A 26,272-nucleotide genomic window follows, 5' to 3' on the forward strand; every position below is an offset into this window, starting at 1 on the left:
CTGCTGTGGATGAGGTGCCCAGGGAGAGCTAGCTTTCAGATTTTCGATTCCATGTTTGGATAGCTCATTCCCTTTGCTCCCCACAAGGCACTCAGCTCTTACCTTTGGCTCCAAGTAGCTGTTTGCATATGACGGCAGCCCCACATATGAAACAGGTACACTGCTTCGACAGGAGGGTTAAGCTCGAAGAGAGTAGCTGGCAGGCCTCATACCCCAGTGAAGTAGGGAGATGCTTGTTTTAGCTTGTGAAGTCAGCTCAGGCGGACTGGGTGGTTGAGATCAACAGTGATTTCCAATGGCAAATGTGTTTCTGCAACGTTCGTGGAGAGCGAAGGGCATGATAAAGCACAAAAGCAGTCATGGTTATCCACTGCAATCAAGAAAGTCTCCAGTTTGTGATGACTACTCATACCACTGGACACGGATTACCATGTTCAAGAGGGGAGCAGCTGCCTCAATTAGGCTAAGTTCCATGGAAATAGTCAAAAAGGTATAAAAAGACAAACTGAGTAGTAAATTATGTATTTAAATGAACAAATTGGAACACTACCAATACTACTCTAGTACTATAAAACTGTGTATTAGTTCCTAATACTTATTGATGGAGGAGCTCATCCTGTCGCAATCTTTTGACTGAAAATGAACAAAATCAGCATGGACACCCAGTGCAGATTTTGGGCTGCCTTGTTACAATGCTGTTGAAGGTTGCATTCTCCAAATATTCATTTTCATTGTAACATTCAAGACAATTGTCAATACTTTCAAATTCTTTGTTGTTCCTAACTTGTTGAAATCATTTCATGTTCACTCCTGACCATTTCTTGCATCTTGAAGCCTGTTTGCTTGAAACTGCAGTGAGCAAAACAGTTCTGAATTATCTCGCTACTTACTTGCTGCCAACTATCAGTGAGAAAAATTGCTGCTTTTTGAATACAGACATGCACAACTAACACTATCTCTACCTCTAGCTACCAACTTCTCCATTTTTCACCTGCCCTCTTCTCCTCTCTCATTCTCGAAACTCTTCTTCCTTCCTGACCTCTTCGACTCAATTCTTGTACTTCCCCCCACCATTCCTTCGTCCTCTCCTCTGCTCCCTGCTTCCCTTCCCCCGATCCCTGCCTCCACCCTTCCCCTGATCCCTGCCTCCACCCTCCCCTGATCCCTGCCTCCACCCTCCCCTGATCCCTGCCTCCACCCTCCCCTGATCCCTGCCACCTTCCCCTGATCCCTGCCTCCACCTTCCCCTGATCCCTGCCTCCACCTTCCCCTGATCCCTGCCTCCACCTTCCCCTGATCCCTGCCTCTACCCTCCCCGATCCCTGCCTCTACCCTCCCCTGATCCCTGCCTCCACCCTCCCCGATCCCTGCTTCCCTTCGCCGATCCCTGCCTCCCCTCCCCTGATCCCTGCCTCCCCTCCCCTGATCCCTGCCTCCCCTCCCCTGATCCCTGCCTCCACCCTCCCCTGATCCCTGCCTCCACCCTCCCCTGATCCCTGCCTCCACCCTCCCCTGATCCCTGCCTCCACCCCCCGATCCCTGCCTCCACCCCCCGATCCCTGCCTCCACCCCCCGATCCCTGCCTCCGCCCTCCCCTGATCCCTGCCTCCACCCTCCCCTGATCCCTGCCTCCACCCCCCTGATCCCTGCCTCCACCCCCCTGATCCCTGCCTCCACCCTTCCCGATCCCTGCCTCCACCCTTCCCGATCCCTGCCTCCACCCTTCCCGATCCCTGCCTCCATCCCCCCGATCCCTGTCTCCACCCCCCCGATCCCTGTCTCCACCCCCCCGATCACTGCCTCCACCCCCCTGATCACTGCCTCCACCCTCCTGATCCCTGCCTCCACCCTCTCCTGATCCCTGCCTCCACCCCCCCGATCCCTACCTCCACCCTCCCCGATCCCTGCTTCCCTTCGCCGAACCCTGCTTCCCCTCCCCTGATCCCTGTGTCCACCCTCCCCCCGTTCCATGCTTTCCCTCCCCCAATCCCTGCTTCCACCCTCCCCGTTCCCTGCCTCCACCCTCCCTGTTCCCTGCCTCCACCCTCCCCGTTCCCTGCCTCCACCCTCCCCGTTTCCTGCCTCCACCCTCCCTGTTTCCTGCCTCCACCCTCCCCGTTTCCTGCCTCCACCCTCCCCGATCCCTGCCTCCACCCTCCCCGATCCCTGCCTCCACCCTCCCCGATCCCTGCCTCCACCCTCCCTGATCCCTGCCTCCACCCTCCCTGATCCCTGCCTCCACCCTCCCCTGATCCCTGCCTCCACCCCCCTGATCTCTGCCTCCACCCTCCCCGATGTCTGCTTCCCTTCGCCGATCCCTGCTTCCCCTCCCCGATCCCTGCTTCCACCCTCTGCTGATCCCTGCCTCAACCCTCCCCTGATCCCTGCGTCCACCCTCCCCCCCATTCCCTGCTTTCCCACCTCCCGATCCCTGCCTCCACCCTCCCCGTTCCCTGCCTCCACCCTCCCCGTTCCCTGCCTCCACCCTCCCCGTTCCCTGCCTCCACCCTCCCCGTTCCCTGCCTCCACCCTCCCCCGTCCCCTGCCTCCACCCTCCCCCGTTTCCTGCCTCCACCCTCCCCCGTTTCCTGCCTCCACCCTCCCCTGATCCCGCTTCCACCCCCCTGATCCCGCCTCCACCCCCCTGATCCCTGCCTCCACCCTCCCCGATCCCTGCCTCCATCCTCCCCGATCCCTGCTTTCCATCCTCCCCGATCCCTGCTTTCCTTCGCCGATCCCTGCTTCCCCTCCTTTGATCTCTGCCTCCACCCTCCCCTGATCCCTGCCTCCACCCTCCCCTGATCCCTGCCTCCACCCTCCCCTGATCCCTGCCTCCACCCTCCCCTGATCCTTGCCTCCACACCCCCGATCCCTGCCTCCACCCCCCCGATCCCTGCCTCCACCCCCCCGATCCCTGCCTCCACCCTCCCCGATCCCTGCCTCCACCCTCCCCGATCCCTGCCTCCATCCCCCCGATCCCTGCCTCCACCCCCCCGATCCCTGCCTCCACCCCCCCGATCCCTGCCTCCACCCCCCCGATCCCTGCCTCCATCCCCCCGATCCCTGCCTCCATCCCCCCGATCCCTGCCTCCACCCTCTCCCGTTCCCTGCCTCCACCCTCTCCCGTTTCCTGCCTCCACCCTCTCCCGTTTCCTGCCTCCACCATCCCTGATCCCTGCCTCCACCATCCCCGATCCCTGCCTCCACCTTCCCCGATCCCTGCCTCCACCCTCCCCGATCTCTGCCTCCACCCTCCCCGATCCCTGCCTCCACCCTTCCCCGTTCCCTGCCTCCACCCTCCCCCGTTTCCTGCCTCCACCCTCTCCCGATCCCTGTCTCCACCCTCCCCCATTCCTTGCCTCCCCTCCCCCCTGTTCCCTGCCTCTCCGCTCCCCACCATGCCTGGCCCCCCCACCCCTTCTCATCCGCACCTGGTTTCCCCTCGTCACCTGGTCGCTACCTCTCTTCTCACTCACTCTTTGCCCTTTCCTCAGGGATTGCTCCTTTAATTGTTAATATCCACACTTTTCTTAAGATATCATCATGTACACAAATGTGCAAAAATATCAAGTAAGTAGATAATTTGTTTTGCATTTTACTTGGAGTGCATTAATAAGTGTACCTCATAGAGGTCTAATGATACTTGTAAGCACTCATTTGACCCATCCTTTGAGTTGCTTATCCACTGAAGTTTTGCATAACTGTAATAAATTTTTATGTTAATGAATAGATGATGTAAACAGTTTTAATGCAAATGTAAAAATAGAACAATATAGCTTGCTGCTTTTCAAAATTCATAGTTGGAACATAAAGCCCAGTTCAAAGTAATTGATCATTCTCAACGGATATGCTTCTCTATTGTAATTATTCAGTGTAAAATATGTCCAAAGTCATTGCTAACTATAACAATAAGCATCAAGATTCATAGCCCAGCAAATTGCTACCTTTAGTTTATATCATTGGCTTTATTTGCTTGATTTCAGATTTTGTTTTCATTCATTTGCTTGTGTTGAGTTTATTTTAGTGTTTGGCTGCTTGTTGCAACATTGCATCTCAAAAGAGAAGTCTCAATGTCCACTTCCCTTTGTGTGGTGAAGTGCTTTCTGATGGTGGCTGGAAAGACTTAGTTCGATTTTTACCTTTGTGCCCTTATTCTGGGGGTATCTCACCAACCTAAACTGGATGAAATATTCTCTCAACTGTAAGATTTTATTTTGCTCACCTTTTTCTATCATTGAAAGCTAACAGGTAATTTATCCTAAAAGTAAACTATCTTGGCCTCGACATAATTCCAATGAATCTGGATCTTCTGCAAGCTGATATACCCTTTTCAAGGCATTATGCCCAGAAGTGGTCTCGGCATTTACCAAACACAAAATATGTTATATATAGTGTTTGACTGTTGGTTTAATTTTGTCCTTGGATTTCATGTCAGACATCAGTTGAAAACTTGCTTGATTTTGTCATCTTGATTTTGAGAAAGCAACACATCAGTTATATTTCCATTGAATTGTATGTGTTATCAGGTTTGTTGGAAAACTGTTACCTTTAAATATTAACCAGGTCCAGTTCTCCTTTTAGCATTTTCCTGTTTTGTATATGTGAGCTTATTTATCACTCTTCTGTTTACAATGATATCTGTGTTTTCCATTGTATTGATGATGTGTCATGTTTTCATTACTGCAGCAATGCAGCATATCTCAGTAATAGATTCTTGTGACAACTGTGAAGAGGTGCCATTGTTGCAAATAGTGTATCTGATCTAGAGGTGAAAAAACTGGTTTAGTCTTTTTTTCCAGTTGTATTTTCTGCTACAAAATCAAAAATTGTATCGTTACAGTTGCATATCAGTTTGGAAAAGATGAAGAGCATAATAAATTTATATGTATTAGACTTCCTTGTAGTTTTTGTTCTGGTTGGCTTTTTTTTGTAGAATCAGAAACTAATGGCATGAATATCAGAAAAGTTGTACAGTGGCTGGACATTCATTTTTCCCTGAACGTTAGCCAAGCGCACAAGATGAAATTAGCCTTTTTGTTTGTTCCTCTCATACTGAATCACTGCTGTTTTAATCTCTAAGCAGTAAATCTAATAATATAATAGATCATAAGCATCAATGATTTGTTCTTCATAGTAAGTTGGCACATAAGATAATTTTTTTGTGTTGTTTGGTGTTGATACTTGGTAACTCTTTGCGTACAGCTCCAATGGGAATCATTAAATCCCAATTCGGAATGCTACAACTGAAATCCACAGTGACATATGTGTGTACTTCATTAAGCAACATTGTTTGATGCCGTTTTAAAAAAAAATCTATCGGTACTCAAAATTGGCGGATCCCGGACTCCAGACTTTAGTCATGAGTGCAGTTCTCCTTTAAGAAAACACGGAATACAGCCTGTCCAAGGTGCAATTAAAATGCAGATTGCAGTACCAGAGGCACATTGAGGACTTCTGTGTACTTTGCTTCATGGAAGCATGGCTCACTGTCACTATTTCGGACACAGCACTGCAGCCTGATGGCTTCACCATTCTCTGCAAAGACAGGAGAGCTCTGGTTTTTTAGAGGTAGCATGCTTTATGAATAACTCATCGTGGTGCACAGATGTGGTGGTTATGTATCAATCCTGCTCACTTGAGCCAGAACATTTGCTGAGGGAGTTTTTCTTGGTAGCAGTGTACACTCCACCTCAGGCCAATGACAGATGGGCACTGGAGGAGCTGAGCAGCGTGATTAGTAGTCACAAAACAGTGGGGGATTTCATCTAGGCCAGCTTGAAGAAGTCTCTGAACAACTGCCACCAATATATTTCCTGTGGAACCAGCACAGCCAACTCAGTTGACTACTGTTATCGTTACTCCTCGTGGCACATTGCGTGGCAACCTAGCCGTTTCTTTAGCAGTTTTGTATGCTTTTTATGAGGCAGAGTTGGTAGCTCAAACTCAACCCAGCACAGATGAACTCGAGACCACTTGCCTCGAAGTCTGGTGCAGATGCTAATACACCACCGGACGGCACCACTGTTAAGCCAGCATCAAGTATGCTTATTGTGCCATTCCTTGCCCACACTTGGCTGTACTTCTACTCATAGTGCACAGGCAGAGACTAAAGTCTGCAGCACCAGTGGTGAGGTCCAAGAGGATATGGTTCAAGGAGGCAGAGGACTGCTTTGGATCAGTGGACTGGACAATATTCAGGGTTTCAGCTTCGAATCTGAATGAATATGCCACGGTTGTCACCGAATTCATGAAGACCTGTGTAAGTGAATATGTGCTTTCGAGAACACCCTGGACATTTCTAAACCAAAAACTGGATGAACCAGGTGATTCCTAGTGTGCTGAGGGCTAGAGCTGTGGCATTCAAGACCAGTGCAGAACTATACAAGAAGTCCAGGTATGACCTATGGAAGGTTATTTTAAGAGCAAGAAAACAACGGTGACTGAAGTTAGTGACGGAATTGGATGCGCATCAATGGTGGGAGGGTGTGCGGGCCGCTACTTCACAGGTCGAAAGGCTGTGATGATTCACTCCCAGATGAGCTCAGCACCTTTTATCCATGCTTTGAAAGGGAGAATAAAACTACACCTGTGCGAATCCCTGTAGCATCTTTGTTTCGGAGGTCGAAGTCAGAACGTCATTTAAGAGGGTGAACTTTTGAAAAATGTTCAGTCCTAACTGTGAACCAGACAAGACACTGAAAACCTGTGCCTGCCAATTGGTAGGAGTGTTCAAGGACATCTTCAATCTCTCACTACTGCAGACAGAGGTTCCCCCTGCTTCAAAAGGGTGAAAATCATACTAGTGCCCAAGAAGAGTATGGTGAGCTTTCTTAATTTCTATCACACAGTTGCAGTCACATCTACTGTGATAAAGTGGTTTGAGAAGTTGGTCATGGCCAGAATCAACTCCAACCGAAGCAAGGACCTGGATCCGCTGCAGATTGCTTATTGTCACAGTCTTTCAGTTCTAATCAATAAGCTCCAAAACCTGGACTTTTTGTACCTCTCTCTGCAATTGGATCCTTGACTTCCTCACTGAGAGACCACAGTCAGTACTAATTGGAAATTACATCTCCTCCTCACTGACAATCAACCCTGGTGTACCTCAAGAATGTGTGCTTAACCCACTGTTCTGCTCTCTGCACATCCACAGCAGTCTGGTTAGGCACAGCTCAAACGCCATCTACAAATTTCCTGATGACACAATTATAGTTGGTAGAATTTCAGATGGTGATGAGAAGGCGTACAGCAGCAAGGTAGATCAGTTGATTGAATGGTGTTGCAAAAATAACCTTGCACTCAGTGTCAGTAGGACCAAGGAATTGATTGTAGACTTCAGGAAGGGGGAGGCAAGGGACACACACCAGTCATTCATTGAAGGATCATCAGTGGAAAGGGAGGGCAGTTTAAAGTTCCTGGGTTCTAACATCTCTGAAGATCTATCCTAGGCCCAACATATTGGAGCAATTGCAAAGAAGACATGACAGTGGCCTCATTTCATTAGCCTCTTCAGCATTGAGGGCACCTTCAAAAAGGACTCCCATCACTCAGGACATGCTCTATTCTCATTGTTAACGTTGGAAGAGGTACAGGATCCTGAAAACGCACGCTCAACATTTCAGGAACAGCTGCTTCTCCTCTGCAGTCAGACTTCCCAATGGACAATAAATCCATGAATACTACCTCACTATCTGTTTTTGCTCTCCTTTTGCACTTTTTATGTATTGCATTGTACTGCTGCCACAAAACAACAAATTTCATAACATATGCCAATGATATTAACTCTGATTCTGAATGTCACTGGGCTGGGTTAGGGTACAGCTGCATCTAATGGATGATAATTCTTTACTGTGTTTATAATCCCCGAGTATAATATGCTAGAAGACTTTTGAACAGAATTCGCATGATCCCATAACACAGCCAAGTTTTCTTTGATTAATGAAGAGATACAGCTCATTTGTGAAGTCCAAAAATTGACGCTGCTCACATAAGGATTCATCATCATCATCAGGTGCCGTGCCCAGTTTGAGCTTCGACTGCCATGGCCCACACACTCCTGTTTTGGGTCAAGTGGATCAATTCATTTCCAGTTCTCTGGCTGCTGTCTCCATCATCATTTGTCTTTGTCTTCCTCTTGCTTTCTTCCCTTCAATCTTTCCCATAATTACTGTGCATTCTAACTCCTCTTTCCTAATCACATGTCCAATGAAGTTACGTTGCCTTTTCATGATCTCAAACATTATTTCCCTTTTTGTGTTTGCTCTGTTCATGACATCCTCGTTAGATATTCGTTTCATCCATGATATTCTTTGCATCCTCCTCAAAAACCACATTTCTGCTGCTTCAATTCATTTCCTCATGTTACTAGATATTGTCCAACATTCTGAGCCATATAACTTAACTGGATAAACGTAACATTTCAGTACTCTGAGGCAGGTTGTCATGCCTAGTTTAGTATTGGTCAGTATACTCTTCATTCTCGTAAATGTGTCTTTTGCCATCCCTATTCTTCTTTTGATATCCATGTCACACCTGCCATCTGATGTCACCCAGCTTCCTAGGTAGCAAAAGTTCTGTACTTGTTTTATGTCTTCCCCGTTTATTCTCAGCCTGCAGATAGGATTCTCCTTTTTGGATATCAACATACATTCTGTCTTTTTGCAATTGATAGATAGACCCATTTTTGAAGATTGTGGAATTGAAAAACTTACTGATTTAATCAATGATATTTATGAGACTGGAATAATACCAGAAGAGATGAGAAAAATCAGTATTTATCATGTAAGGATTACCGTTCTGAAATTGGGTTTAATGTGGTAATGGAGCTCTCCTTAGCATCTGGCTGTATTGCTTTTTTTTATATGAATCTGAATATTCAGCACTGTATTATGAATGTTATTTAGTGTGAATGGCTTCATTTTTGTATACTCATTTTTGCTAGAATTTTAACTTGAAATGTGTTTGTTACTTAGATTACAAAGAAGCATAAGCTGCATGAAGCCACAGCCTACTTACTGGAAAAGAAGGGTGACATACATGGCGCCTTTTTAGTCCTGCTTGAGGTATAAGCATACTGTTTTTCTTTATCTGTGCAATTCTTTTAGATTGAAAAGTGAATTATAATTTTAGAGTTATGTTGGTATTGCTTTAGTGTGTGATATTTGTCCTTTAAAAAACAGAATTAGCTCCTGGAATCACAGATAAACAAGGAAACAAATAGCTGAAGGATCTGGGTAATGCAGACAACATCAGTGGAGGTAGAAGGATGATTGCCGTTTTTGGTCAAGACCCTATATGAGGATGCCGCGATACAGGGTCTCAACCTGAAGCATCACTGTACCTTTCCCTTCACAAGATGTATAATCCACCAAGTTTTTCCAGCAGTTAACTCCTGACATGTTAATTTCTGCCTTTATTTTAGGCACGGAAACCCTGATCTCTTGCAGTTTCATTTCCAGGTGGAGGGATGTATGGTTTTTGGTTCCTTGAAGTTTAATTTCCTGAAAGGGGGCATGATTATTATAATTTAACTTAAAGATCAACACCCAATTTTCCTGTCTTCTTCCCCAATGCTCAGTAGTGAGTTAGTTATGAGTGATTAAGTCCTGTGCTGCCAGACGCCTGGATCAGCTGTCTCATTATTATCTTGCCGTCCTCTTCGGTCCTCATGTTCACAGCTAAGCATCTTCAAACTGCTGCCTTGTACATACTTCACCGTTATCTCAGATAACCTTGATCTTTTGCATCATCTTCCCTTTTCCATAATCTATTTAACTACTATATCTGGTATATGAACATTACTTTGCAAAAGTCTACGTACGTGTGTGTGTGTGTGTATATATGTATATATATAGATATATAGATAGATATATATATATAGATGTATATAGCAAATTTCATGATATGTGAGTGACGATAAATCTGATACTGATGGATCTCTGTTGTGGACTGAGAGTGGGAAGGGGACAGAGGGAAGACAATAAGACAATCATGGTTGGGAAAGGGGGAAGGGAGAGGGGATGGAGAGAGAAGCACCAGGGAGATATTTTGTAATGATCAATAGACCAATTGTTTGGCAACAAATGACGTTATCTGGCACTTCAGGGCTAGGTGTGATTGCACCTGCGCCCTGTCTGCCCCGGCATGCCTTCTCTGCCATCTGTCGTACTACGCTCTACCCTCACCATTCCCATTATCCTTGACTCCCACCAGGTTTATGGACTGATTCTCTGCTCTATGTTGCTCCCTAGCTACAAGTAAAGTATGTGCCTAAGACCTTTGCACAACACCGTATGAAATGCCACATCTCCTTTTAAATATTTTAGCCTCCAATCTGAATCTCTTCTTTCTCTATTTCTCATACTTCATTGCCTTTGGAGTTGTAATTGCTGCCTGGTTACCTCCGTTTATCCTACTTGTAGTGCTTTGCTCCAATCCGTGAATATTTCTCCACTGTAATTTTCTCCTGCCAATCTTGGAAAGGCATAACCAAACACAGTGCCTAATTCTTCCTTTCTGTTGCTGACTTGCGGGAGCCATTTTCAGCTGTCACATTATCTGAATTGACACATCCTCTACTACCAATTTGACATTTCAATGAATAAACAACCAGGTGCTGCCTGACCCACTGAAGTTTCCAACACTTTGGTTTTTTGTTTCAAATTTCCAGCAAATGCAGTTTTTTGATTTTAATATACAAACTCTGCCCACTTAATGTGCCTTCCACTGAAAGTCAGTTTATCAGCAAATAAATTGGTTCCCTTCATATCCTGCATTGATATTTTGACTTTAAACTGAAACTTAGTACATTGATGACACTTTGCCTTTTATCAAAGCATCTTCAAGTCTGTCTATGCTTTTCATTAACTACCTGGTAGAAGCAATCTTTTTCATGGTTTGTGAGGTGAGAGGCAACTGAGGCTGAAGCACTCAAAATAATCAATTTTATTAACAATTAAGGAACAAGTAAAAGTTGTTTATAAGTTTGTGTGTGCATTCATCTCTGAACCAAGGATGAATATTGCCTCAGGTAGTCAATTCTTTATTGTTGACAACACTGAGTTTGGACTTTAAGTATGAATTTTCAGTCTGCCAGTTTTGAGGACAGCTGGAACACATTTATATTTATAAATTATGAATGAACAATATCCTACAGAAAATGCGGTATGCATCCTGAATATTGTCCTAGCCTTGTAGTTTGTTCGGGCTTACAATAGTTACCCAACGAAGTGGGTATCGTAAGCTCTGATTTTGACTAAATTGAACCAAATTTTGCCTTAATGGTAGGTCAATCATTTTATTAGATATGTTTGGTCTTTCATGAAACCAGGTATGGAAGGTTTATACTGATAAGCATAAAATCTTTCATTATCTACGTGAGTAAGCAAGAGATTGAATTCTCAACAAAGTTCCTTGTTTCTTATCTTCTAATTTGCATTCAGTCATTTACAAATAAAATTAAGTACTTCTCACAAAAAATATCAAGTTAAAGATTACAGATTGCTGTAAGTTCTTTGGAAGCTATTTTTCTTTATTCTTTGTAATGTCCAGACAGCAAATTATCTAAAACATTTTCCCCCAAATCCTACCATTACCAATTTAAGTGTTCTTAGCATTTATATTCTCCAAGAGTAGGTGTTCCTTCTGTTAGGCTTTTAATAAGTAACTCTCATTTTATGCGCACTTCATACCTGCCTTGAGTCATTTGTCATTCTAAGTTAAATTTCATTTGATTAAAATTGCATGTCATATTGAAAAAAATGACAATGTAGAAAGCTAAGGTTAAAATTGAATATCCTTGGACTTGAGGATATTTGAGCATTCTGTTTTAGATCATAAGTTATAGGAGCAGAAGTAGGCTATTCAGTCCATCGAGTCTGCTCCACCATTCAATCGTGGGCTGATCCAATTCTCCCAGTCATCCCCACTCCCCTGCCTTCACCCCTTACCCTTTGATGCCCTGGCTAATCATGAACCTATCTACCTCTGCCTTAAATATACCCAATGACTTGGCCTCCACAGCCGCTCGTGGCAACAAATTCCACACATTTACCACCCTCTGAATAAAGTAATTTCTCCGCATCTCAGTTCTAAATGGACAACCTTCAATCCTGAAGTTGTGCCCTCTTGTCCTAGAATCCCCCCACCATGGGAAATAACTTTGCCTTATCTAATCTTCTCAGGCCTTTCAACATTCAAAATGTTTCTATAACACCCCCCCCAACCATTCTGCTGAACCCCAGGGAATATAACCCAGGAGCTGCTAGATGTTCCTCATATGGTAGCCCTTTCATTCCAGGAATCATTCGTGTGAATCTTCTCTGAACCCTCTCCAATGTCAGTATATCCTTTCTAAAATAAGGAGCCTAAAACTGGACACAATACTCAAGTGTTGTCTCATGAGTGCCTTATAGAGCCTCAACATCACATCCCTGCTCCTGCTCCTATATTCTATACCTCTAGAAATGAATGACAACATTGCATTCCCCTTCACAACCGACTCAGCCTGGAGGTTAACCTTTCGGGTATCTTGCACAAGGGCTCCCAAATCCCTTTGCATCTCTGGATTTTGAATTCTCTCCCCATCTAAATAATAGTCTGCCCGTTTATTTCTTCCACCAAAGTGCTTGACCATACACTTTCCAACATTGTATTTCATTTGCCACTTCTTTGCCCATTCCCCTAAACTGCCTAAGTCTCTCTGCAGGCTCTCTGTTTCCTCAACACTACCTGCTCCTCCACCTTTGTATCATCGGCAAATTTAGCCACAAATCCATTAATACCGTAGTCCAAATCATTGACATACATCATAAAAAGCAGTGGTCCCAACACCGACCCCTGTGGAACTCAATTGGTAATCGGCAGCCAGCCAGAATAGGTTCCTTTTATTCTCACTCTGTTTTCTGCCGACCAGCCAATGCTCCACCCTTGCTAGTAACTTCCCTATAATTCCATGGGCTCTTGTCTTGTTAAGCAGCCTCATGTGTGGCACCTTGTCAAATGCCTTCTGAAAATCCAAGTATACCACGTCTTCTGCATCTCCTTTGTCTACCCTGCTTGTAATTTCCTCAAAGAATTGCAGTAGGTTTGTCAGGCAGGATTTTCTTTTGAAGAAACCATGCTGTCTCTGGCCTATTTGTCATGTGCCTCCAGGGACTCCGTAATCTCATCCCTAGCAATCAATTCCAATAACTTCATAACCACTGGTATCAGACTAACAGGTCTATAGTTTCCTTTCTGCTGCCTCCCACCCTTCTTAGATAGCGGAGTAACATTTGCAATTTTCCAGTTATCCGGTCAATGCCAGAATCTATCGATTCTTGAAAGATCATCATTAATACCTTTGCAGTATCTCTAGCTACTTCCTTCAGAACCGGAGAGTGCATTCCATCAGGTCCAGGAGATTTATCCACCCTCAGACCATTAAGGTTCCTGAGCACCTTGTCAGTCGTAATTTTCACTGCACAAACTTCACTTCCCTGACACTCTTGAATGTCTGATATACTGCAGATGTCTTCCGCTGTGAAGACTGATGCAAAATAAGCATTCAGTTCCTCTGCTGTCTCTGAATCTCTCATTACAATGTCTCCAGTGTCATTTTGTATTTGTCCTATATCTATCCTCGACTCTCTTTTACCCTTTATATACTTAAAAAAGCTTTTAGTATCTTCATTGATATTAGTCACCAGCTTCCTTTCATAATTCATCTTTTCCTTCCTAATGACCTTATTAGTTTCCTTCTGCAAGTTTTTAAAAGCTTCCCAATCCTCTGTTTTTCCACTAGCTCTGGCTTCCTTGTATACCCTCTCTTTTGCCTTTACTTTGGCTCTGACTTCACTTGTCAGCCATGGTAGTGTCCTTCTTCCCTTTGAAAATTTCTTCTTATTTGTAATATATTTGTCTTGCACTTCCCTCATTTTTGCAGAAACTCCAGCCATTGCTGCTGTGCTGTCTTTCCTGCAAATGTACCTTTCCAGTCAACTTCAGCCAGTTCCCCTCTCATGCCATTGTAATTCCTTTATTCCACTGAAATACCGACACATTGGATTTTATCTTTTCCCTCTCAAATTTCAATGTGAACTTGATCATATTGTGATCACTGTTCCTTAAGGGTTCCTTAAACTTAATCTCTCTTATCACCTCCAGATCATTGCATAACACCCAATCCAGCACAGCCGATCCCCTAGTGGGTTCAACGACAAGCTGTTCTGTAAAGCCATCCCCGAGACATTCTATAAATTCTCTCTCTTGAGGTCCAGTATGACCTGGTTTACTCAATCTACATTCATAATAAAATCCCCAACAATTACATGACATTGCCTTTCTGACACACCTTTTCTATCTCCTGCAGTAATTTGTAATTCCCGGCTGCTGTTTGGAGGCCTGTATACAACTGCCATTATGGTCCTTTTACCCTTGCCATTTCTTAACTCAACCCATGGAGACTCAACACCTTTGAATCCTTTGTCATCTCTTTCTAATGATTTAAATTTTGAGAATGATTTAAGAATGATTTTCCTTCATCCATAATAAAAAGTTCACTTCAGTTATGGAATTCCAGATTTCTTCTTTCAGATCAATTTTTAACCCTTCCAAACGTGCCTTCAATCTGCTCAACACCATTTTAATTATTTAATTAACAGATCACCTTATCTTGATGCATGTTCAGGTTCTTTGATTAAAAACTTAAAATTATAAGTGGTACAGACTGTTTACTCTTTCTCCTTAATCACGTTAACTATTCCATGTCAGTTCCTCCTCAGGTGTTCCACATATTAATTACTTCACTCAGGCTATATTATAGCTCAACTTGAGTATTCATTCCTCAGGTGCAAAATCAGGTAGAAGTCAGTTTGGACTTCCAGCATATTTTATCAGATGATTGAGAAGCAACACACCCAAAGTGCTGGAGGTACTCAGCATGTCAGGCAGCATCTATAGAAATGAATAAACAGTTGATGTTTTGGGCAGAGACTCTGATTGAGGTAGTAGCTCTTCCAGCAGTTATTGTAATAAAGATTGAAATAGATATTCTCATTATTTGGTAGAGGTGAAGACATATTCTTTTGCCATAGTGAAGGTTGTTAAAAATGATTCTCCTGAATTTTGGAAGATTATGCTCATTGATTGCAAACTATGCTTTGTGTTTTTTCACTAATTGTTTCTTATGGATATGATTTATACAGTTCCTTTTCTCCAATTCTGATTCTAATTGTGAAGTATACTATATTTATTCATAATGACCTAGGACAATCATAGCTCCCATTTATTGGTATCCTCTCAATCTCTTCTCTCTTCTCCAATTTTTTTTTGGCTTCTTTTTCAAGCTTGCCATCTTATTAACTTTGAATCCTTGAAATTTAATCTGTAACAATGATTACCTCTTAAATACAAATTACAAGCTCTAAATGCTTGATCACTTAAGTGTCCCATTAATTTTGTTTCTCTTCTCAACACTACTCTGATAACCTATACAAAGAGCACTGTTTCAAAAAAAAAAATGTGCATTTTTATATCATCTTTAATGTATTAAGACTGTTCACAGGAGTGTTATATAAAATTTGACTTGAGTTGCATATGGAGATATCAAAAAGCCTAAAAGCTCAATGAAAATTATTAATGGACTATAACGAGGAGAATGAGCAGAGAACTGAATTGATTTAGGGAGGGAACTCCAGAGCTAAGGGAATTGAAGGAGAGCAGAGCTCTTAATAAGCTCAAGAAATATGAAGAAAGATAAAGCAATAGAGAGATTTGAAAACAAGGATTTAAAAAGAAACTGAGGACTGTTGAGAAACAGACAGTATACATCAGTCTTTGGGTAATGGGATGAACTGGCAGATGCACAGCAGAATTTTGTGTGAGCTTAAATTAATAGCTAGTAGATAAAAACAGGCACTGGTATTTCAATGGAATATGTACAGTGCCTATAAAAAGTATTCACCCTCCCTTGGAAGTTTTCATGTTTATTGTTTTACAACACTGATTAACAGTGATTTAATGTGGCTTTTTGACACTGATTAATAGAAAAAGACTCTTTTGTGTTGAAGTGAAAAACAGATCTCGATCTAATTTAATTACAAATATAAAACACAAAATAATTGATTGCTTAAGTATTCACCCTCCCCTCCCCAATATTGACACACCAAATCATCATTGGTGTAGTTAATTAGTTTTAGAAGGCACATAATTAGTTAAATTGATATCTGTTTTTGGAGACCTGTGTACACTGAAGGTGTGTCAATTGATTGGAGTAAAAATACACCTGTATCTGGTAGGTTCAACTGCTGGTCAGTCAGTATCCTGGCAAAAACTACACCATGAAGACAAAAGAACACTCCAGGCAACTCCGTGAAAAAGTTATAAAAAAGCACAAGTCAGGAAGACGATGAGTTGAACGGTTTGTTTCTATACTCTTTGACTCTTAACTCAGCGATTCTAGGTGTTGGTCCAGGAAACCCTTCAAACTGCTACTAATGCATTCACATCCCATCTTAAATAGGAAGAGCAATACTATGGTTAAAGTCCACATGTGGTTTCACCAATGTCCAAAACAACTGAAGCTTAACTTCCTACTTTTATATTTGTGTCCCCCCCACAATAAAGAATAATGTTATTTTTGGTTTCCTAATTACTCGTATATTTTCACACCATTTGAGAATCATGTGCTAGGATACCTGCATTGTCCTTCTTGGAGTAGTGCAATCTCTCAACAATTGCTTTTTTTAATTTTCTTGTTAAGATGAACAATTTCATGTTTCCCAAAGTATAGTCCCAGATACTTGCCTCATCATTTAACCTATCCATATCCATTGTAATCACTGTCTATTCTCTTCACAATTTCTTTTCCTACCTGTCTTTGTGTTACAGCAGATTTAGCAATTATTCCTGGGGTACCTTCATGTGAATCAATTATTATTGAAGTGCCTGTAGTATGACACGCTCCCTGTTCTTGTCAGCCAGAAAAAAGCCTATTTATGCCTATTTTCTGTTTACTGTTAGTCAGCTACTCTTCTGGCTATGCCAGTGTGTTTCCCCCAACACCGTGGGACATTTTTAACAATACCCTTTGATGGCAGCACATCATCAAATAGTCCATAAATTGGTTTTCCTAAATCTACAACATTCGCAATCTTTTAAACACATCGTAGCCAGGCACTGAGAAAAATCCAAGGTTATCTGGCCATGTCAACATGGTTTTGTGAAAAGAGAAGCATATTTATCCAAGTATGGAAGTACTGGAGTTATATCCTCAAAGAATTTAAATATGTCATGTTACCTTTGGTCAAGTATGTTTTCCATGTTGGCGTTGACAAATTACTTTATTTTTTTCCCGTGCCCAGCTATAGTGTCTTTATTAATAGCTCTCAACATTTTCTGGATGTTAGATGCTGTGTTAGCAATTCTGCAGTTTTTAAAATTTCTGTCTCCGTCTCTTTTTGAATAAAGAAATTCTGTGTTATTGTCCAATTTAATGGAACCTTGTAGGGTAGAAAGAGTAGACAGAATTTGTATTGGCCCAACTTAATAAGAGGAATTGCTTTTCCCTATTTACCAACAAATTATCAGATTCAATCCCCATTTGTAGTTACTATAGCCAACACAGCTGCCTTATATTAGTCTTTGATACGGATATTAAGGCAGCACAAACTAGCAGTGTCTTTTGATTGCTCCCATTAAGTTTGTAGAAGGGACTCCATGATGCTCCTATAACTTTATCCCTAGATCCTGAAAGCTCTGTCTATTTTTGGCTACCTATTCTTTCTTGATCTTACATCAGTGTATAAAATCTAAACCGGCATATTGTCTCTCTACATGAAATGATTCAAATTGTTGAGCCAGAGCACGATCATCATTAAGCTCTCAGGAATTTGCAGGCATAATCTAAAACTAGATTTTATTCATGTCTTCTATTTAACTGGCATTTCTTTGATATTAATTTATTTTGTATTTTCTAATGACCTTCCAGCTTACTATAATATATTGCATTTAGTCATAGTCATACTTTATTGATCCCAGGGGGAAATTGGTTTTCATTACAGTTGCGCCATAAATAATAAATAGTCATAGAACCATAAATAGTTAAATAGTAATATGTAAATTATGCCAGTAAATTATGAAATAAGTCCAGAACCAGCCTATCGGCACAGGGTGTCTGACCCTCCAAGGGAGGAGTTGTAAAGTTTGACGGCCACAGGCAGGAATGACATCCTATGACGCTCTGTGCTGCATCTTGGAGGAATGAGCCTCTGGCTGAATGTACTCCTGTGCCCACCCAGTACATTATGTAGTGGATGGGAGACATTGACTAAGATGGCATGCAACTTAGACAGCATCCTCTTTTCAGACACCACCGTGAGAGAGTCCAGTTCCATCACCACAACATCACTGGCCTTACGAATAAGTTTGTTGATTCTGTTGGTGTCTGCTACCCTCAGCCTGCTGCCCCAGCACACAACAGCAAACATGATAGCACTGGCCACCACAGACTCATAGAACATCCTCAGCATCGTCCGGCAGTTGTTAAAGGACCTCAGTCTCCTCAGGAAGTAGAGATGGCTCTATTATTATTTTATTCTCTCTTGTGGATACACATGTACCAATTGTGAGAAGGCATTTCCATGATATCATTAGAGACTATTCATGAAATTCGCACAACTCCTTTTCCTAAATGGCCACATTTAGAGTCATAGATTTGTTCACCATGGAAACAGACCCTTTAGTCCAATTGTTCAATGTTGACCAAAATGCCCATCTAAGTCCCATTTATCCATGTTTGTACTTATTACTCTAAACCTCTCCTTTTCATAAACGTGTCTTTTAAATGTTGCTAATGTACCTGCGTCAACCATTTCCTCTGACAGATCATTCCATATATGGACCACCTTGGTGAAAAATTTGCGCCTTAAGTTTCTATTAAATCTCTTCCCTCTCACCCTAAACTACTGTATGTCCTCCAGTTCTTTTGATAAAGACTGCATGCTTTCACCCTATCTATCCCCCTCTTGATTATATACACCTCTATAAAATCACTATTCCTCCTATGCTCCAGTGAACAAAGTTCTAGCCTCCTCATCCTCTCTGTACAGCTCAGTCCCTTGAGTCCTGGCAAAATTCTTGTAAATCTTCTCTGCACTTTTTCTAGTGTAATGGCATATTACTTCTTGCAGGATAACCAAAACTGAACACAATATTCCAGATATGGCCTTGCCGATGTTTTGTACAACTTCAACACAATATCCCAACTTCCATGCTCAGTGCTCTGACTAATGGAGCCCTCTTCCTTACCTTGTCCACCTGTGACTTTATTTACAAAGAACCATGTACTTGTACTCTGAAGTCCTTCTGTTCTACCACACTCTCTAGGACGCGACAATCCATGGTGAAATTCCTACCCTGATTAGTCTTCCAAATTTGTAAGTTATTAGTATAGTGATTTTGTTATTAGATTGGTTTGTAGGTCTTTGAATAAAGTCAATATCCACATTGGTCTGTCAAACTGAGTTATTTGGAATCAAGTGCTTCTAATTTAACTCAGAACTGAAAACAGGAACTTAATATTACAGGGTGACAGATTCATGTACACAGATCCAAGACAGAATTTGTTTACAAAATACAATAAATGGTAAATCATTTTTTTGTCTGTTGGTATACCATTTCATAGAGGGATAAATTTATTGATGCAGTTGAGACAATGCTTTGGGAAAATGTGCTATTCTTAATTTCAGCTGTTAAGATTTACAAAAGGGTTAACGTTGAACAAATTGTGAAATGGGTAAGTACACAGTGCAAGCATGAAAAACCAGTCCGGGTACTCGGTGACTGGTCTCAGCTTTGGAATTTTGTGTACACCAAGTTTTGCTGCCCTTTAGACCAAGTTTTCTTTATCACACTCTAGTAACATAACATCTAATCAATGGTTTTAAGGAGAACTTGTTCTACCTTTTTGTAGAGCTTTTTTCTTCTTGAATTGCTTAATAATGTCTCCATCATGCTCTAACTTTGCTATCTTTCACTATCTTTGGCTGCATCTGTATGTCATTTAACTGGAACTGAAGTTGCTGCTGGCTAATTTACCTACTTTCCAGGTGTAAGCTGAATCTTACATGTTTACTCTTTTGCGACTCATATTTTTCCTCTCTACTTGAGAGTAAAACAAACTCTGCTCACTTTATTCTAAATGCACTCCTAGTTTATCTTCTGTCTTCTACCTTATCCATTGATTAGATTGATTTTGCTCTTTTCAAGTGGGAGCAATTGTAAATATATTTTAACTTTTTAGGGTCATATAGTTAACCAGCCAATTAGAAATGTCTGTTTCATTGACATCCTGATTCAATGCTTACAGATGATGCTTTTGATTTTTTTTTGGGTATGCAAGTTAAAATTAAAGTTGATCATTCCTCCTTAGGAAAAGTGAGGGAATTACTCCTAAAATCACAGCAAAATGGTTGCCTTTTATAGTGTTCTACTGGATAAGTAGTCTGGAGATTCTGTAAAGAGTTCTTATCTGATTTGTTGAATGGCCTTTAGTGGAAAGCTACACATCCAAGAGTCTACAAGTCATGGGCAGAGCACTACTAAACATGTGTTCCTTTCCATTGTACCATATTTCTTTGCCAAACAGGATAACATCTGACTGATTTCTAAATCTCACTGTTTTTCAGAAAGCTCTGTCCACTTGGAAAAGAAACCACAAGCATGCTTTGAGATTGATAAAAACAATTTTGTATTTAGAAAACTCTTTGGGGGAAACAAAAGCTGTTTTAGGGGATGTGTTCAACCAAACTAGGGTGGATTTTCCACACAAGATTTCTTGTGTAACTGTCTGTAGTCTAATAATATTGAAGCAGGAGATTGATTAACAATTTCTCTTTTAGATTTTGAAGCACAAGCTGTCCTTGTTTACAGATGGTGCAAGTAAGTAACAATTAAACTACATTTTAACGCCTGTTCAGCATTATTTTGTCATTGACAGAATCAAAGTTGCTGAGTCTGTATGTCTCTATTTGATGTTTATTCATTGTAATTTAAAAAAAATGAAAACCTGCTGGAAGTGCATCTATAGAGAAAGGAACAAAGTGAACTTGATAGAAAAGAAAATACTCATTGCTCATAAAGATGTGGCATCCTCTGGTGTGATCTTCCTTCAATCTAGTAATGTTTTTTTTCCCTGAGCATCAGTTCAAATGAGTTTGTGGTGTACTTTAACGGTGATGTTAGTCGTAAGGTTAAGTACTGAATTGCATTACAGAATTCTGACAGGCAGAAAAAAAAAAGGAAAGTTTTATAGACTGCAAAATTAAGATTGAAGTGTGTACAAGATAGAGTCTAAATCATCCTAAATGTTACAAATTATAAAGGTTTTTTTTAAAATGTGAATTTGGGTCATTTACAGCTCACTTCCACGAAACTAATTCTGAGGGACAAGTAACAATTAATCATGGATTAAAACACAATTAAAATTCACTTGTACTTTGTGGAGCTAATTGCAATGTACTCTTGAGTATCATATAACAGTCCTGACAAAGGGTCTCGGCCCAAAACGTCGACTGTACCTCTTCCTAGAGATGCTGCCTGGCCTGCTGTGTTCACCAGCAACTTTGAGGTGTGTTGCAATAATTGTTAATAGCAAGGTTTCATCAAAAAGCTTAGTTATTGGATCATTGGTCGAGCCACAAACCAAGATTGCAGCTTAACGTGGAGGCTCCGTACAAGCTTGCACTAAACAACTTTAAAACCCTAAGTTACCAATACCAACTGAACTCGGACTATGTCAAAATTGACTACAATCAAGGACTGTGATATTTTCACCCGAAGACGTGGCTCCCAAAAACTGAAAATCAACACTCCATTGACAGAGCAAGACGAGGAAGCTACTAGTAACATGGCGGTGCTAGCTGAACTAAAGTTACTTCGCTCTGAGTTTGGAGGATTTGAATCCAAACTGGACAGTATAGATGACCGCCTGGGTAGGCCAGCTCTGTTGCTGCCTTGGAAAACAATATGTCAGAGGTGAACCGAAATGTTGCTTCTAATACCACACGGATTGTAGAGACTGAAAACCGAATAATGACAGCAGAGGAGCAGGTGGAAAAGAACAAGGTTGAACTAACCAGTGCCATGAAACGAATCGCCTACCTGGAATCCAAGACTGAAGACCTGGAGAATCGGAGTAGAAGGAAAAACTTGCAGTTGTTCGGCCTCCGGGAGGGTGCTGAAGGAAACCAGCCACTGTTGGAATTCATGCAGAACATGCTACTGCACTGGCTGGAGCTGGATGCCGACAGATCCTTCATTCTAGAAAGAGTTCACTGAACTCTAGCACCACCGAAACCAAACCAGAACAGAGTGGTTCTCATTCGGTTCCTGAAATTTCAAGATCAGGAGTTTGTTTTCCGCTCCACTAAACAGCGTAATATTACATATGAGGGAAACAAACTTTACTTCACTCAGGACCTCTCAGCTGAGACCATGTGACAGCAAAATGAGTTTAATATGGTCAGAAGAGTGTTCGTCGAATAAGGAACTTTCCGCAGATTTCAACATAATCCATGCAAGATGAGAGTCCTCCACAATGGGAAAATACACCTGTTTTCATCACCAAACGAGGTGGAAGATTTCCATCGATGACACACCTGAGGGGTCTGATTAAGGCAGTGGTGAGATTTGTTTACTTCCATACCCATGAGAATCAGCTGATACTGACTGCTTAACAGGTATAAGCCTACACTGAGTCCCAGAAGACTTTTTTTTCTTCCTTTATTTTTCTTTTACTAGAACTGCCACTTTAGCCTCTTTTATTCTATTCTTGAAAAGATACTGTATTTAAGAGGATGTTTATACCACCAGAATAGCTTTATTATTTTGCTTGTTTTCATTTATAACATTTTAGTTTGTTGAACCTTAATTCCATTGAAATGGAACTCCATGGACCTGAATAAACATTTATAATAGGCAGTACTGGCATACAGTTCAGTGGCTACTTTGATTTTATTTTTATGCTAAGTAGGTTGAGTATATGATGTTCAAGATATAATAAGGTGCATGGTTGATGGACACCACTAGTTGCCTATGGAGTTAGGTTCGTATAATTTAGCTGCTTCTCCATAGAGTGGATCAGCACAAGCTCTATAGTTTTTTGTTTTGAGCAAGGGACGGGGAATTCAAGAGTTCAAATGTCTATATGTGTAAATGCATGTGTTTTTTGTTTTTCTTTATGTATGTCGTGCACCCAACACAACAGTAATATATCTTACTTCTTTTCCTGGTATAATTGACATGTATTATATGTGGAACAAATGAGCACTCAGAATATCTTTAATATAAAAGTCACAAGCTGGAATGTTAGGGGACTAAAGAAGTTAACAAAATTGAAACAGGTTTATAAATAGGATCAAAAGGCTTAAGTCCAAAATAATTTTTCTTCAAAAAACCCATCTGACAGTCTCAGATATTAAATTGGTATGGAATAGATGGCCTGGCCAAGTAATATATGCAACATACAACAACTATGCTAGAAGTCTACTTATCCTTATTCATAGAACAATACCATTTCAAACTATGAAAACAATCCAAGGCTCAGCCAGAAGGTATGTTATTACGCAAGGTAATATCCTGTCTTTCACATTAAACCTAGTCAGCATATATGGCACAAATGAAGATAATCCTAAATTTTTTTGAAGATTTTTTTCCTTACTGTGTCCAGTTTACTAGGCTTTTATATCATTGGAGGAGACTTTAATTGCACTTTAAACCCAGCTCTACAGCTCTGCAGGCTGTGATACCTATAAGGCACAAACTAGAAAATTACTAAAACAAATCATTGTGGATATAAATTTGATTGAAGTATGAAGAGAACAATCCCTGGCAGAATAGCCATAGTCATACTTTACTGATCCCGGGGGAAATTGGTTTTCGTTACAGTTGCACCATAAATAATAAATAGTAATAGAACCATAAATAGTTAAATAGTAATATGTAAATTATGCCAGTAAATTATGAAATAAGTCCAGAACCAGCCTATTGGCTCAGAGTGTCTGACCCTCCAGGGGAGGAGTTGTAAAGTTTGATGGCCGCAGGCAGGAATGACTTCCTGTGACGCTCTGTGTTGCATCTCGGTGGAATGAGTCTCTGGCTGAATGTACTCCTGTGCCCACCCAGTACATTATGTAGTGGATGGGAGACATTAACCAAGATGGCATGCAACTTAGACAGCATCCTCTTTTCAGACACCACCGTGAGAGAGTCCAGTTCCATCCCCACAACATCACTGGCCTTATGAATGAATTTGTTGATTCTGTTGGTGTCTGCTACCCTCAGCCTGCTGCCCCAGCACACAACAGCAAACATGATAGCACTGGCCACCACCGACTCGTAGAACATCCTCAGCATCCTCCGGCAGATGTTAAAGGACCTCAGTCTCCTCAGGAAATAGAGATGGCTCTGTCCCTTCTTATAGACAGCCTCAGTGTTCTTTGACCAGTCCAGTTTATTGTCAATTCGTATCCCTAGGTATCTGTAATCCTCCACCATGTCCACACTGACCCCCTGGATGGAAACAGGGGTCGCCGGTACCTTAGCTCTCCTCAGGTCTACCACCAGCTCCTTAGTCTTTTTCACATTAAGCTGCAGATAATTCTGCTCACACCATGTGACAAAGTTTTCTACCATAGCCCTGTACTCAGCCTCATCTCCCTTGCTGATACTCTTAGAATAGAATACTCTTGTCATTCAAGTACATGTAAATCTCGTTATCGTATTGATTATTTTCTTGTCTCGAGAGCTGTTATCAAAGATTAAAAGTTGCTAGTATGATAGCATAGTAATAAGCGACCACGCTGCTATTTCATTAAATGTTCATATAGAGAAATTTATTCAGTCCCCCTAACTGGCGATTTCAGGTGAGATGTCTACAAAACCCAGACTTTGTTAAATTTGTGGGACATAAAATAGATAGTTATTTTGAGTTAAATACAGATCAAACTAGTGCCAAAATGAGATGGGAGACGTTGAAGTTATATATTAGAGGAGAAATCATTAGTTATACAAGCTCCAAGGCCAAACAACAAAAAATAGAGATGGAAACTTTGGAAAAACAAATTAAATTTTTAGAGATAGAAGTAAATGAAAGATATGATCCAACAAAACAAAGAGATCTGCTACTTTTGAGAGCCAAATATAATAAATTATCTGCTGATAAAGCTGCAAATAGTTTAATGTGCCTGAAGCAATCTTATTACGATCAAGGAGAAAAGGCTGGGAAACTCTTGGCATGGAGAATTAAAAAAATACAATAGACAATAGGTGCAGAAGTGGACCATTCGGCCCTTCGAGCCTGCACCGCCATTCTGAGATCATGGCTGATCATCTACTATCAATACCGGGTTCCTGCCTTGTCCCCATAACCCTTGATTCCTCTATCCATAAGATACCTATCTAGCTCCTTCTTGAAAGCATCCAGAGAATTGGCCTCCACTGCTTTCTGAGGCAGCTCGTTCCACACCTCCACAACTCTCTGGGAGAAGAAGTTCCTCCTCAACTCTGTCCTAAATGACCTACCCCTTATTCTTGAACCATGCCTTCTGGTACTGGACTCTCCCAGCATCTGGAACATATTTCCTGCCTCTATCTTGTCCAATCCCTTAATAATCTTATATGTCTCAATCAGATATCCCCTCAATCTCCTTAATTCCAGCGTGTACAAGCCCAGTCTCTCTAACCTCTCTGCGTAAGACAGTCTGGACATCCCAGGAATTAACCTAGTGAACCTACGCTGCACCTGCTCCACAGCCAGGATGTCCTTCCTTAACCCTGGAGACCAAAACTGCACACAATACTCCAGGTGTGGTCTCACCAGGGTCCTGTACAAATGCAAAAAGATTTCCTTGCTCTTGTACTCAATTCCCTTTGTAATAAAGGCCAACATTCCATTAGCCTTCTTCACTGCCTGCTGCACTTGCTCATTCACCTTCAGAGACTGATGAACAAGTACTCCTAGATCTCTTTGTATTTCTCCCTTACCTAACTCCACACCATTCAGATAATAATCTGCCTTCCTGTTCTTGCTCCCAAAGTGAATAACCTCGCACTTATTCACATTAAACGCCATCTGCCAAGTTTCTGCCCACTCACCCAGCCTATCCAAGTCACCTTGAATTCTCCTAACATCCTCATCACATGTCACACTAACACCCAGTTTAGTATCATCAGCAAACTTGCTGGTGTTATTCACAATGCCTTCCTCTAAATCATTGACGTAAATCGTAAACAG

At 41.7% G+C, this 26,272-nt stretch overlaps 1 protein-coding gene across 2 annotated transcripts in view; it reads left to right on the plus strand.

The window, feature by feature from the left end:
• The window catches only part of vps8 (VPS8 subunit of CORVET complex), a 662,306-nt gene that overhangs the window by 209,177 nt on the left and 426,857 nt on the right, over positions 1 to 26,272 (plus strand). For both annotated transcript variants that reach the window (XM_072261484.1, XM_072261483.1), the window contains exons 36-37: positions 8,973 to 9,062; positions 20,880 to 20,919. In XM_072261484.1, coding sequence (XP_072117585.1) covers positions 8,973 to 9,062; positions 20,880 to 20,919 — 130 coding nt within the window. The remainder of the gene's footprint in view (positions 1 to 8,972; positions 9,063 to 20,879; positions 20,920 to 26,272) is intronic.

Source organism: Mobula birostris, chromosome 6 (genome assembly GCF_030028105.1).
Source record: "Mobula birostris isolate sMobBir1 chromosome 6, sMobBir1.hap1, whole genome shotgun sequence".
Classification (NCBI taxonomy): Eukaryota; Metazoa; Chordata; class Chondrichthyes; order Myliobatiformes; family Myliobatidae; genus Mobula; species Mobula birostris.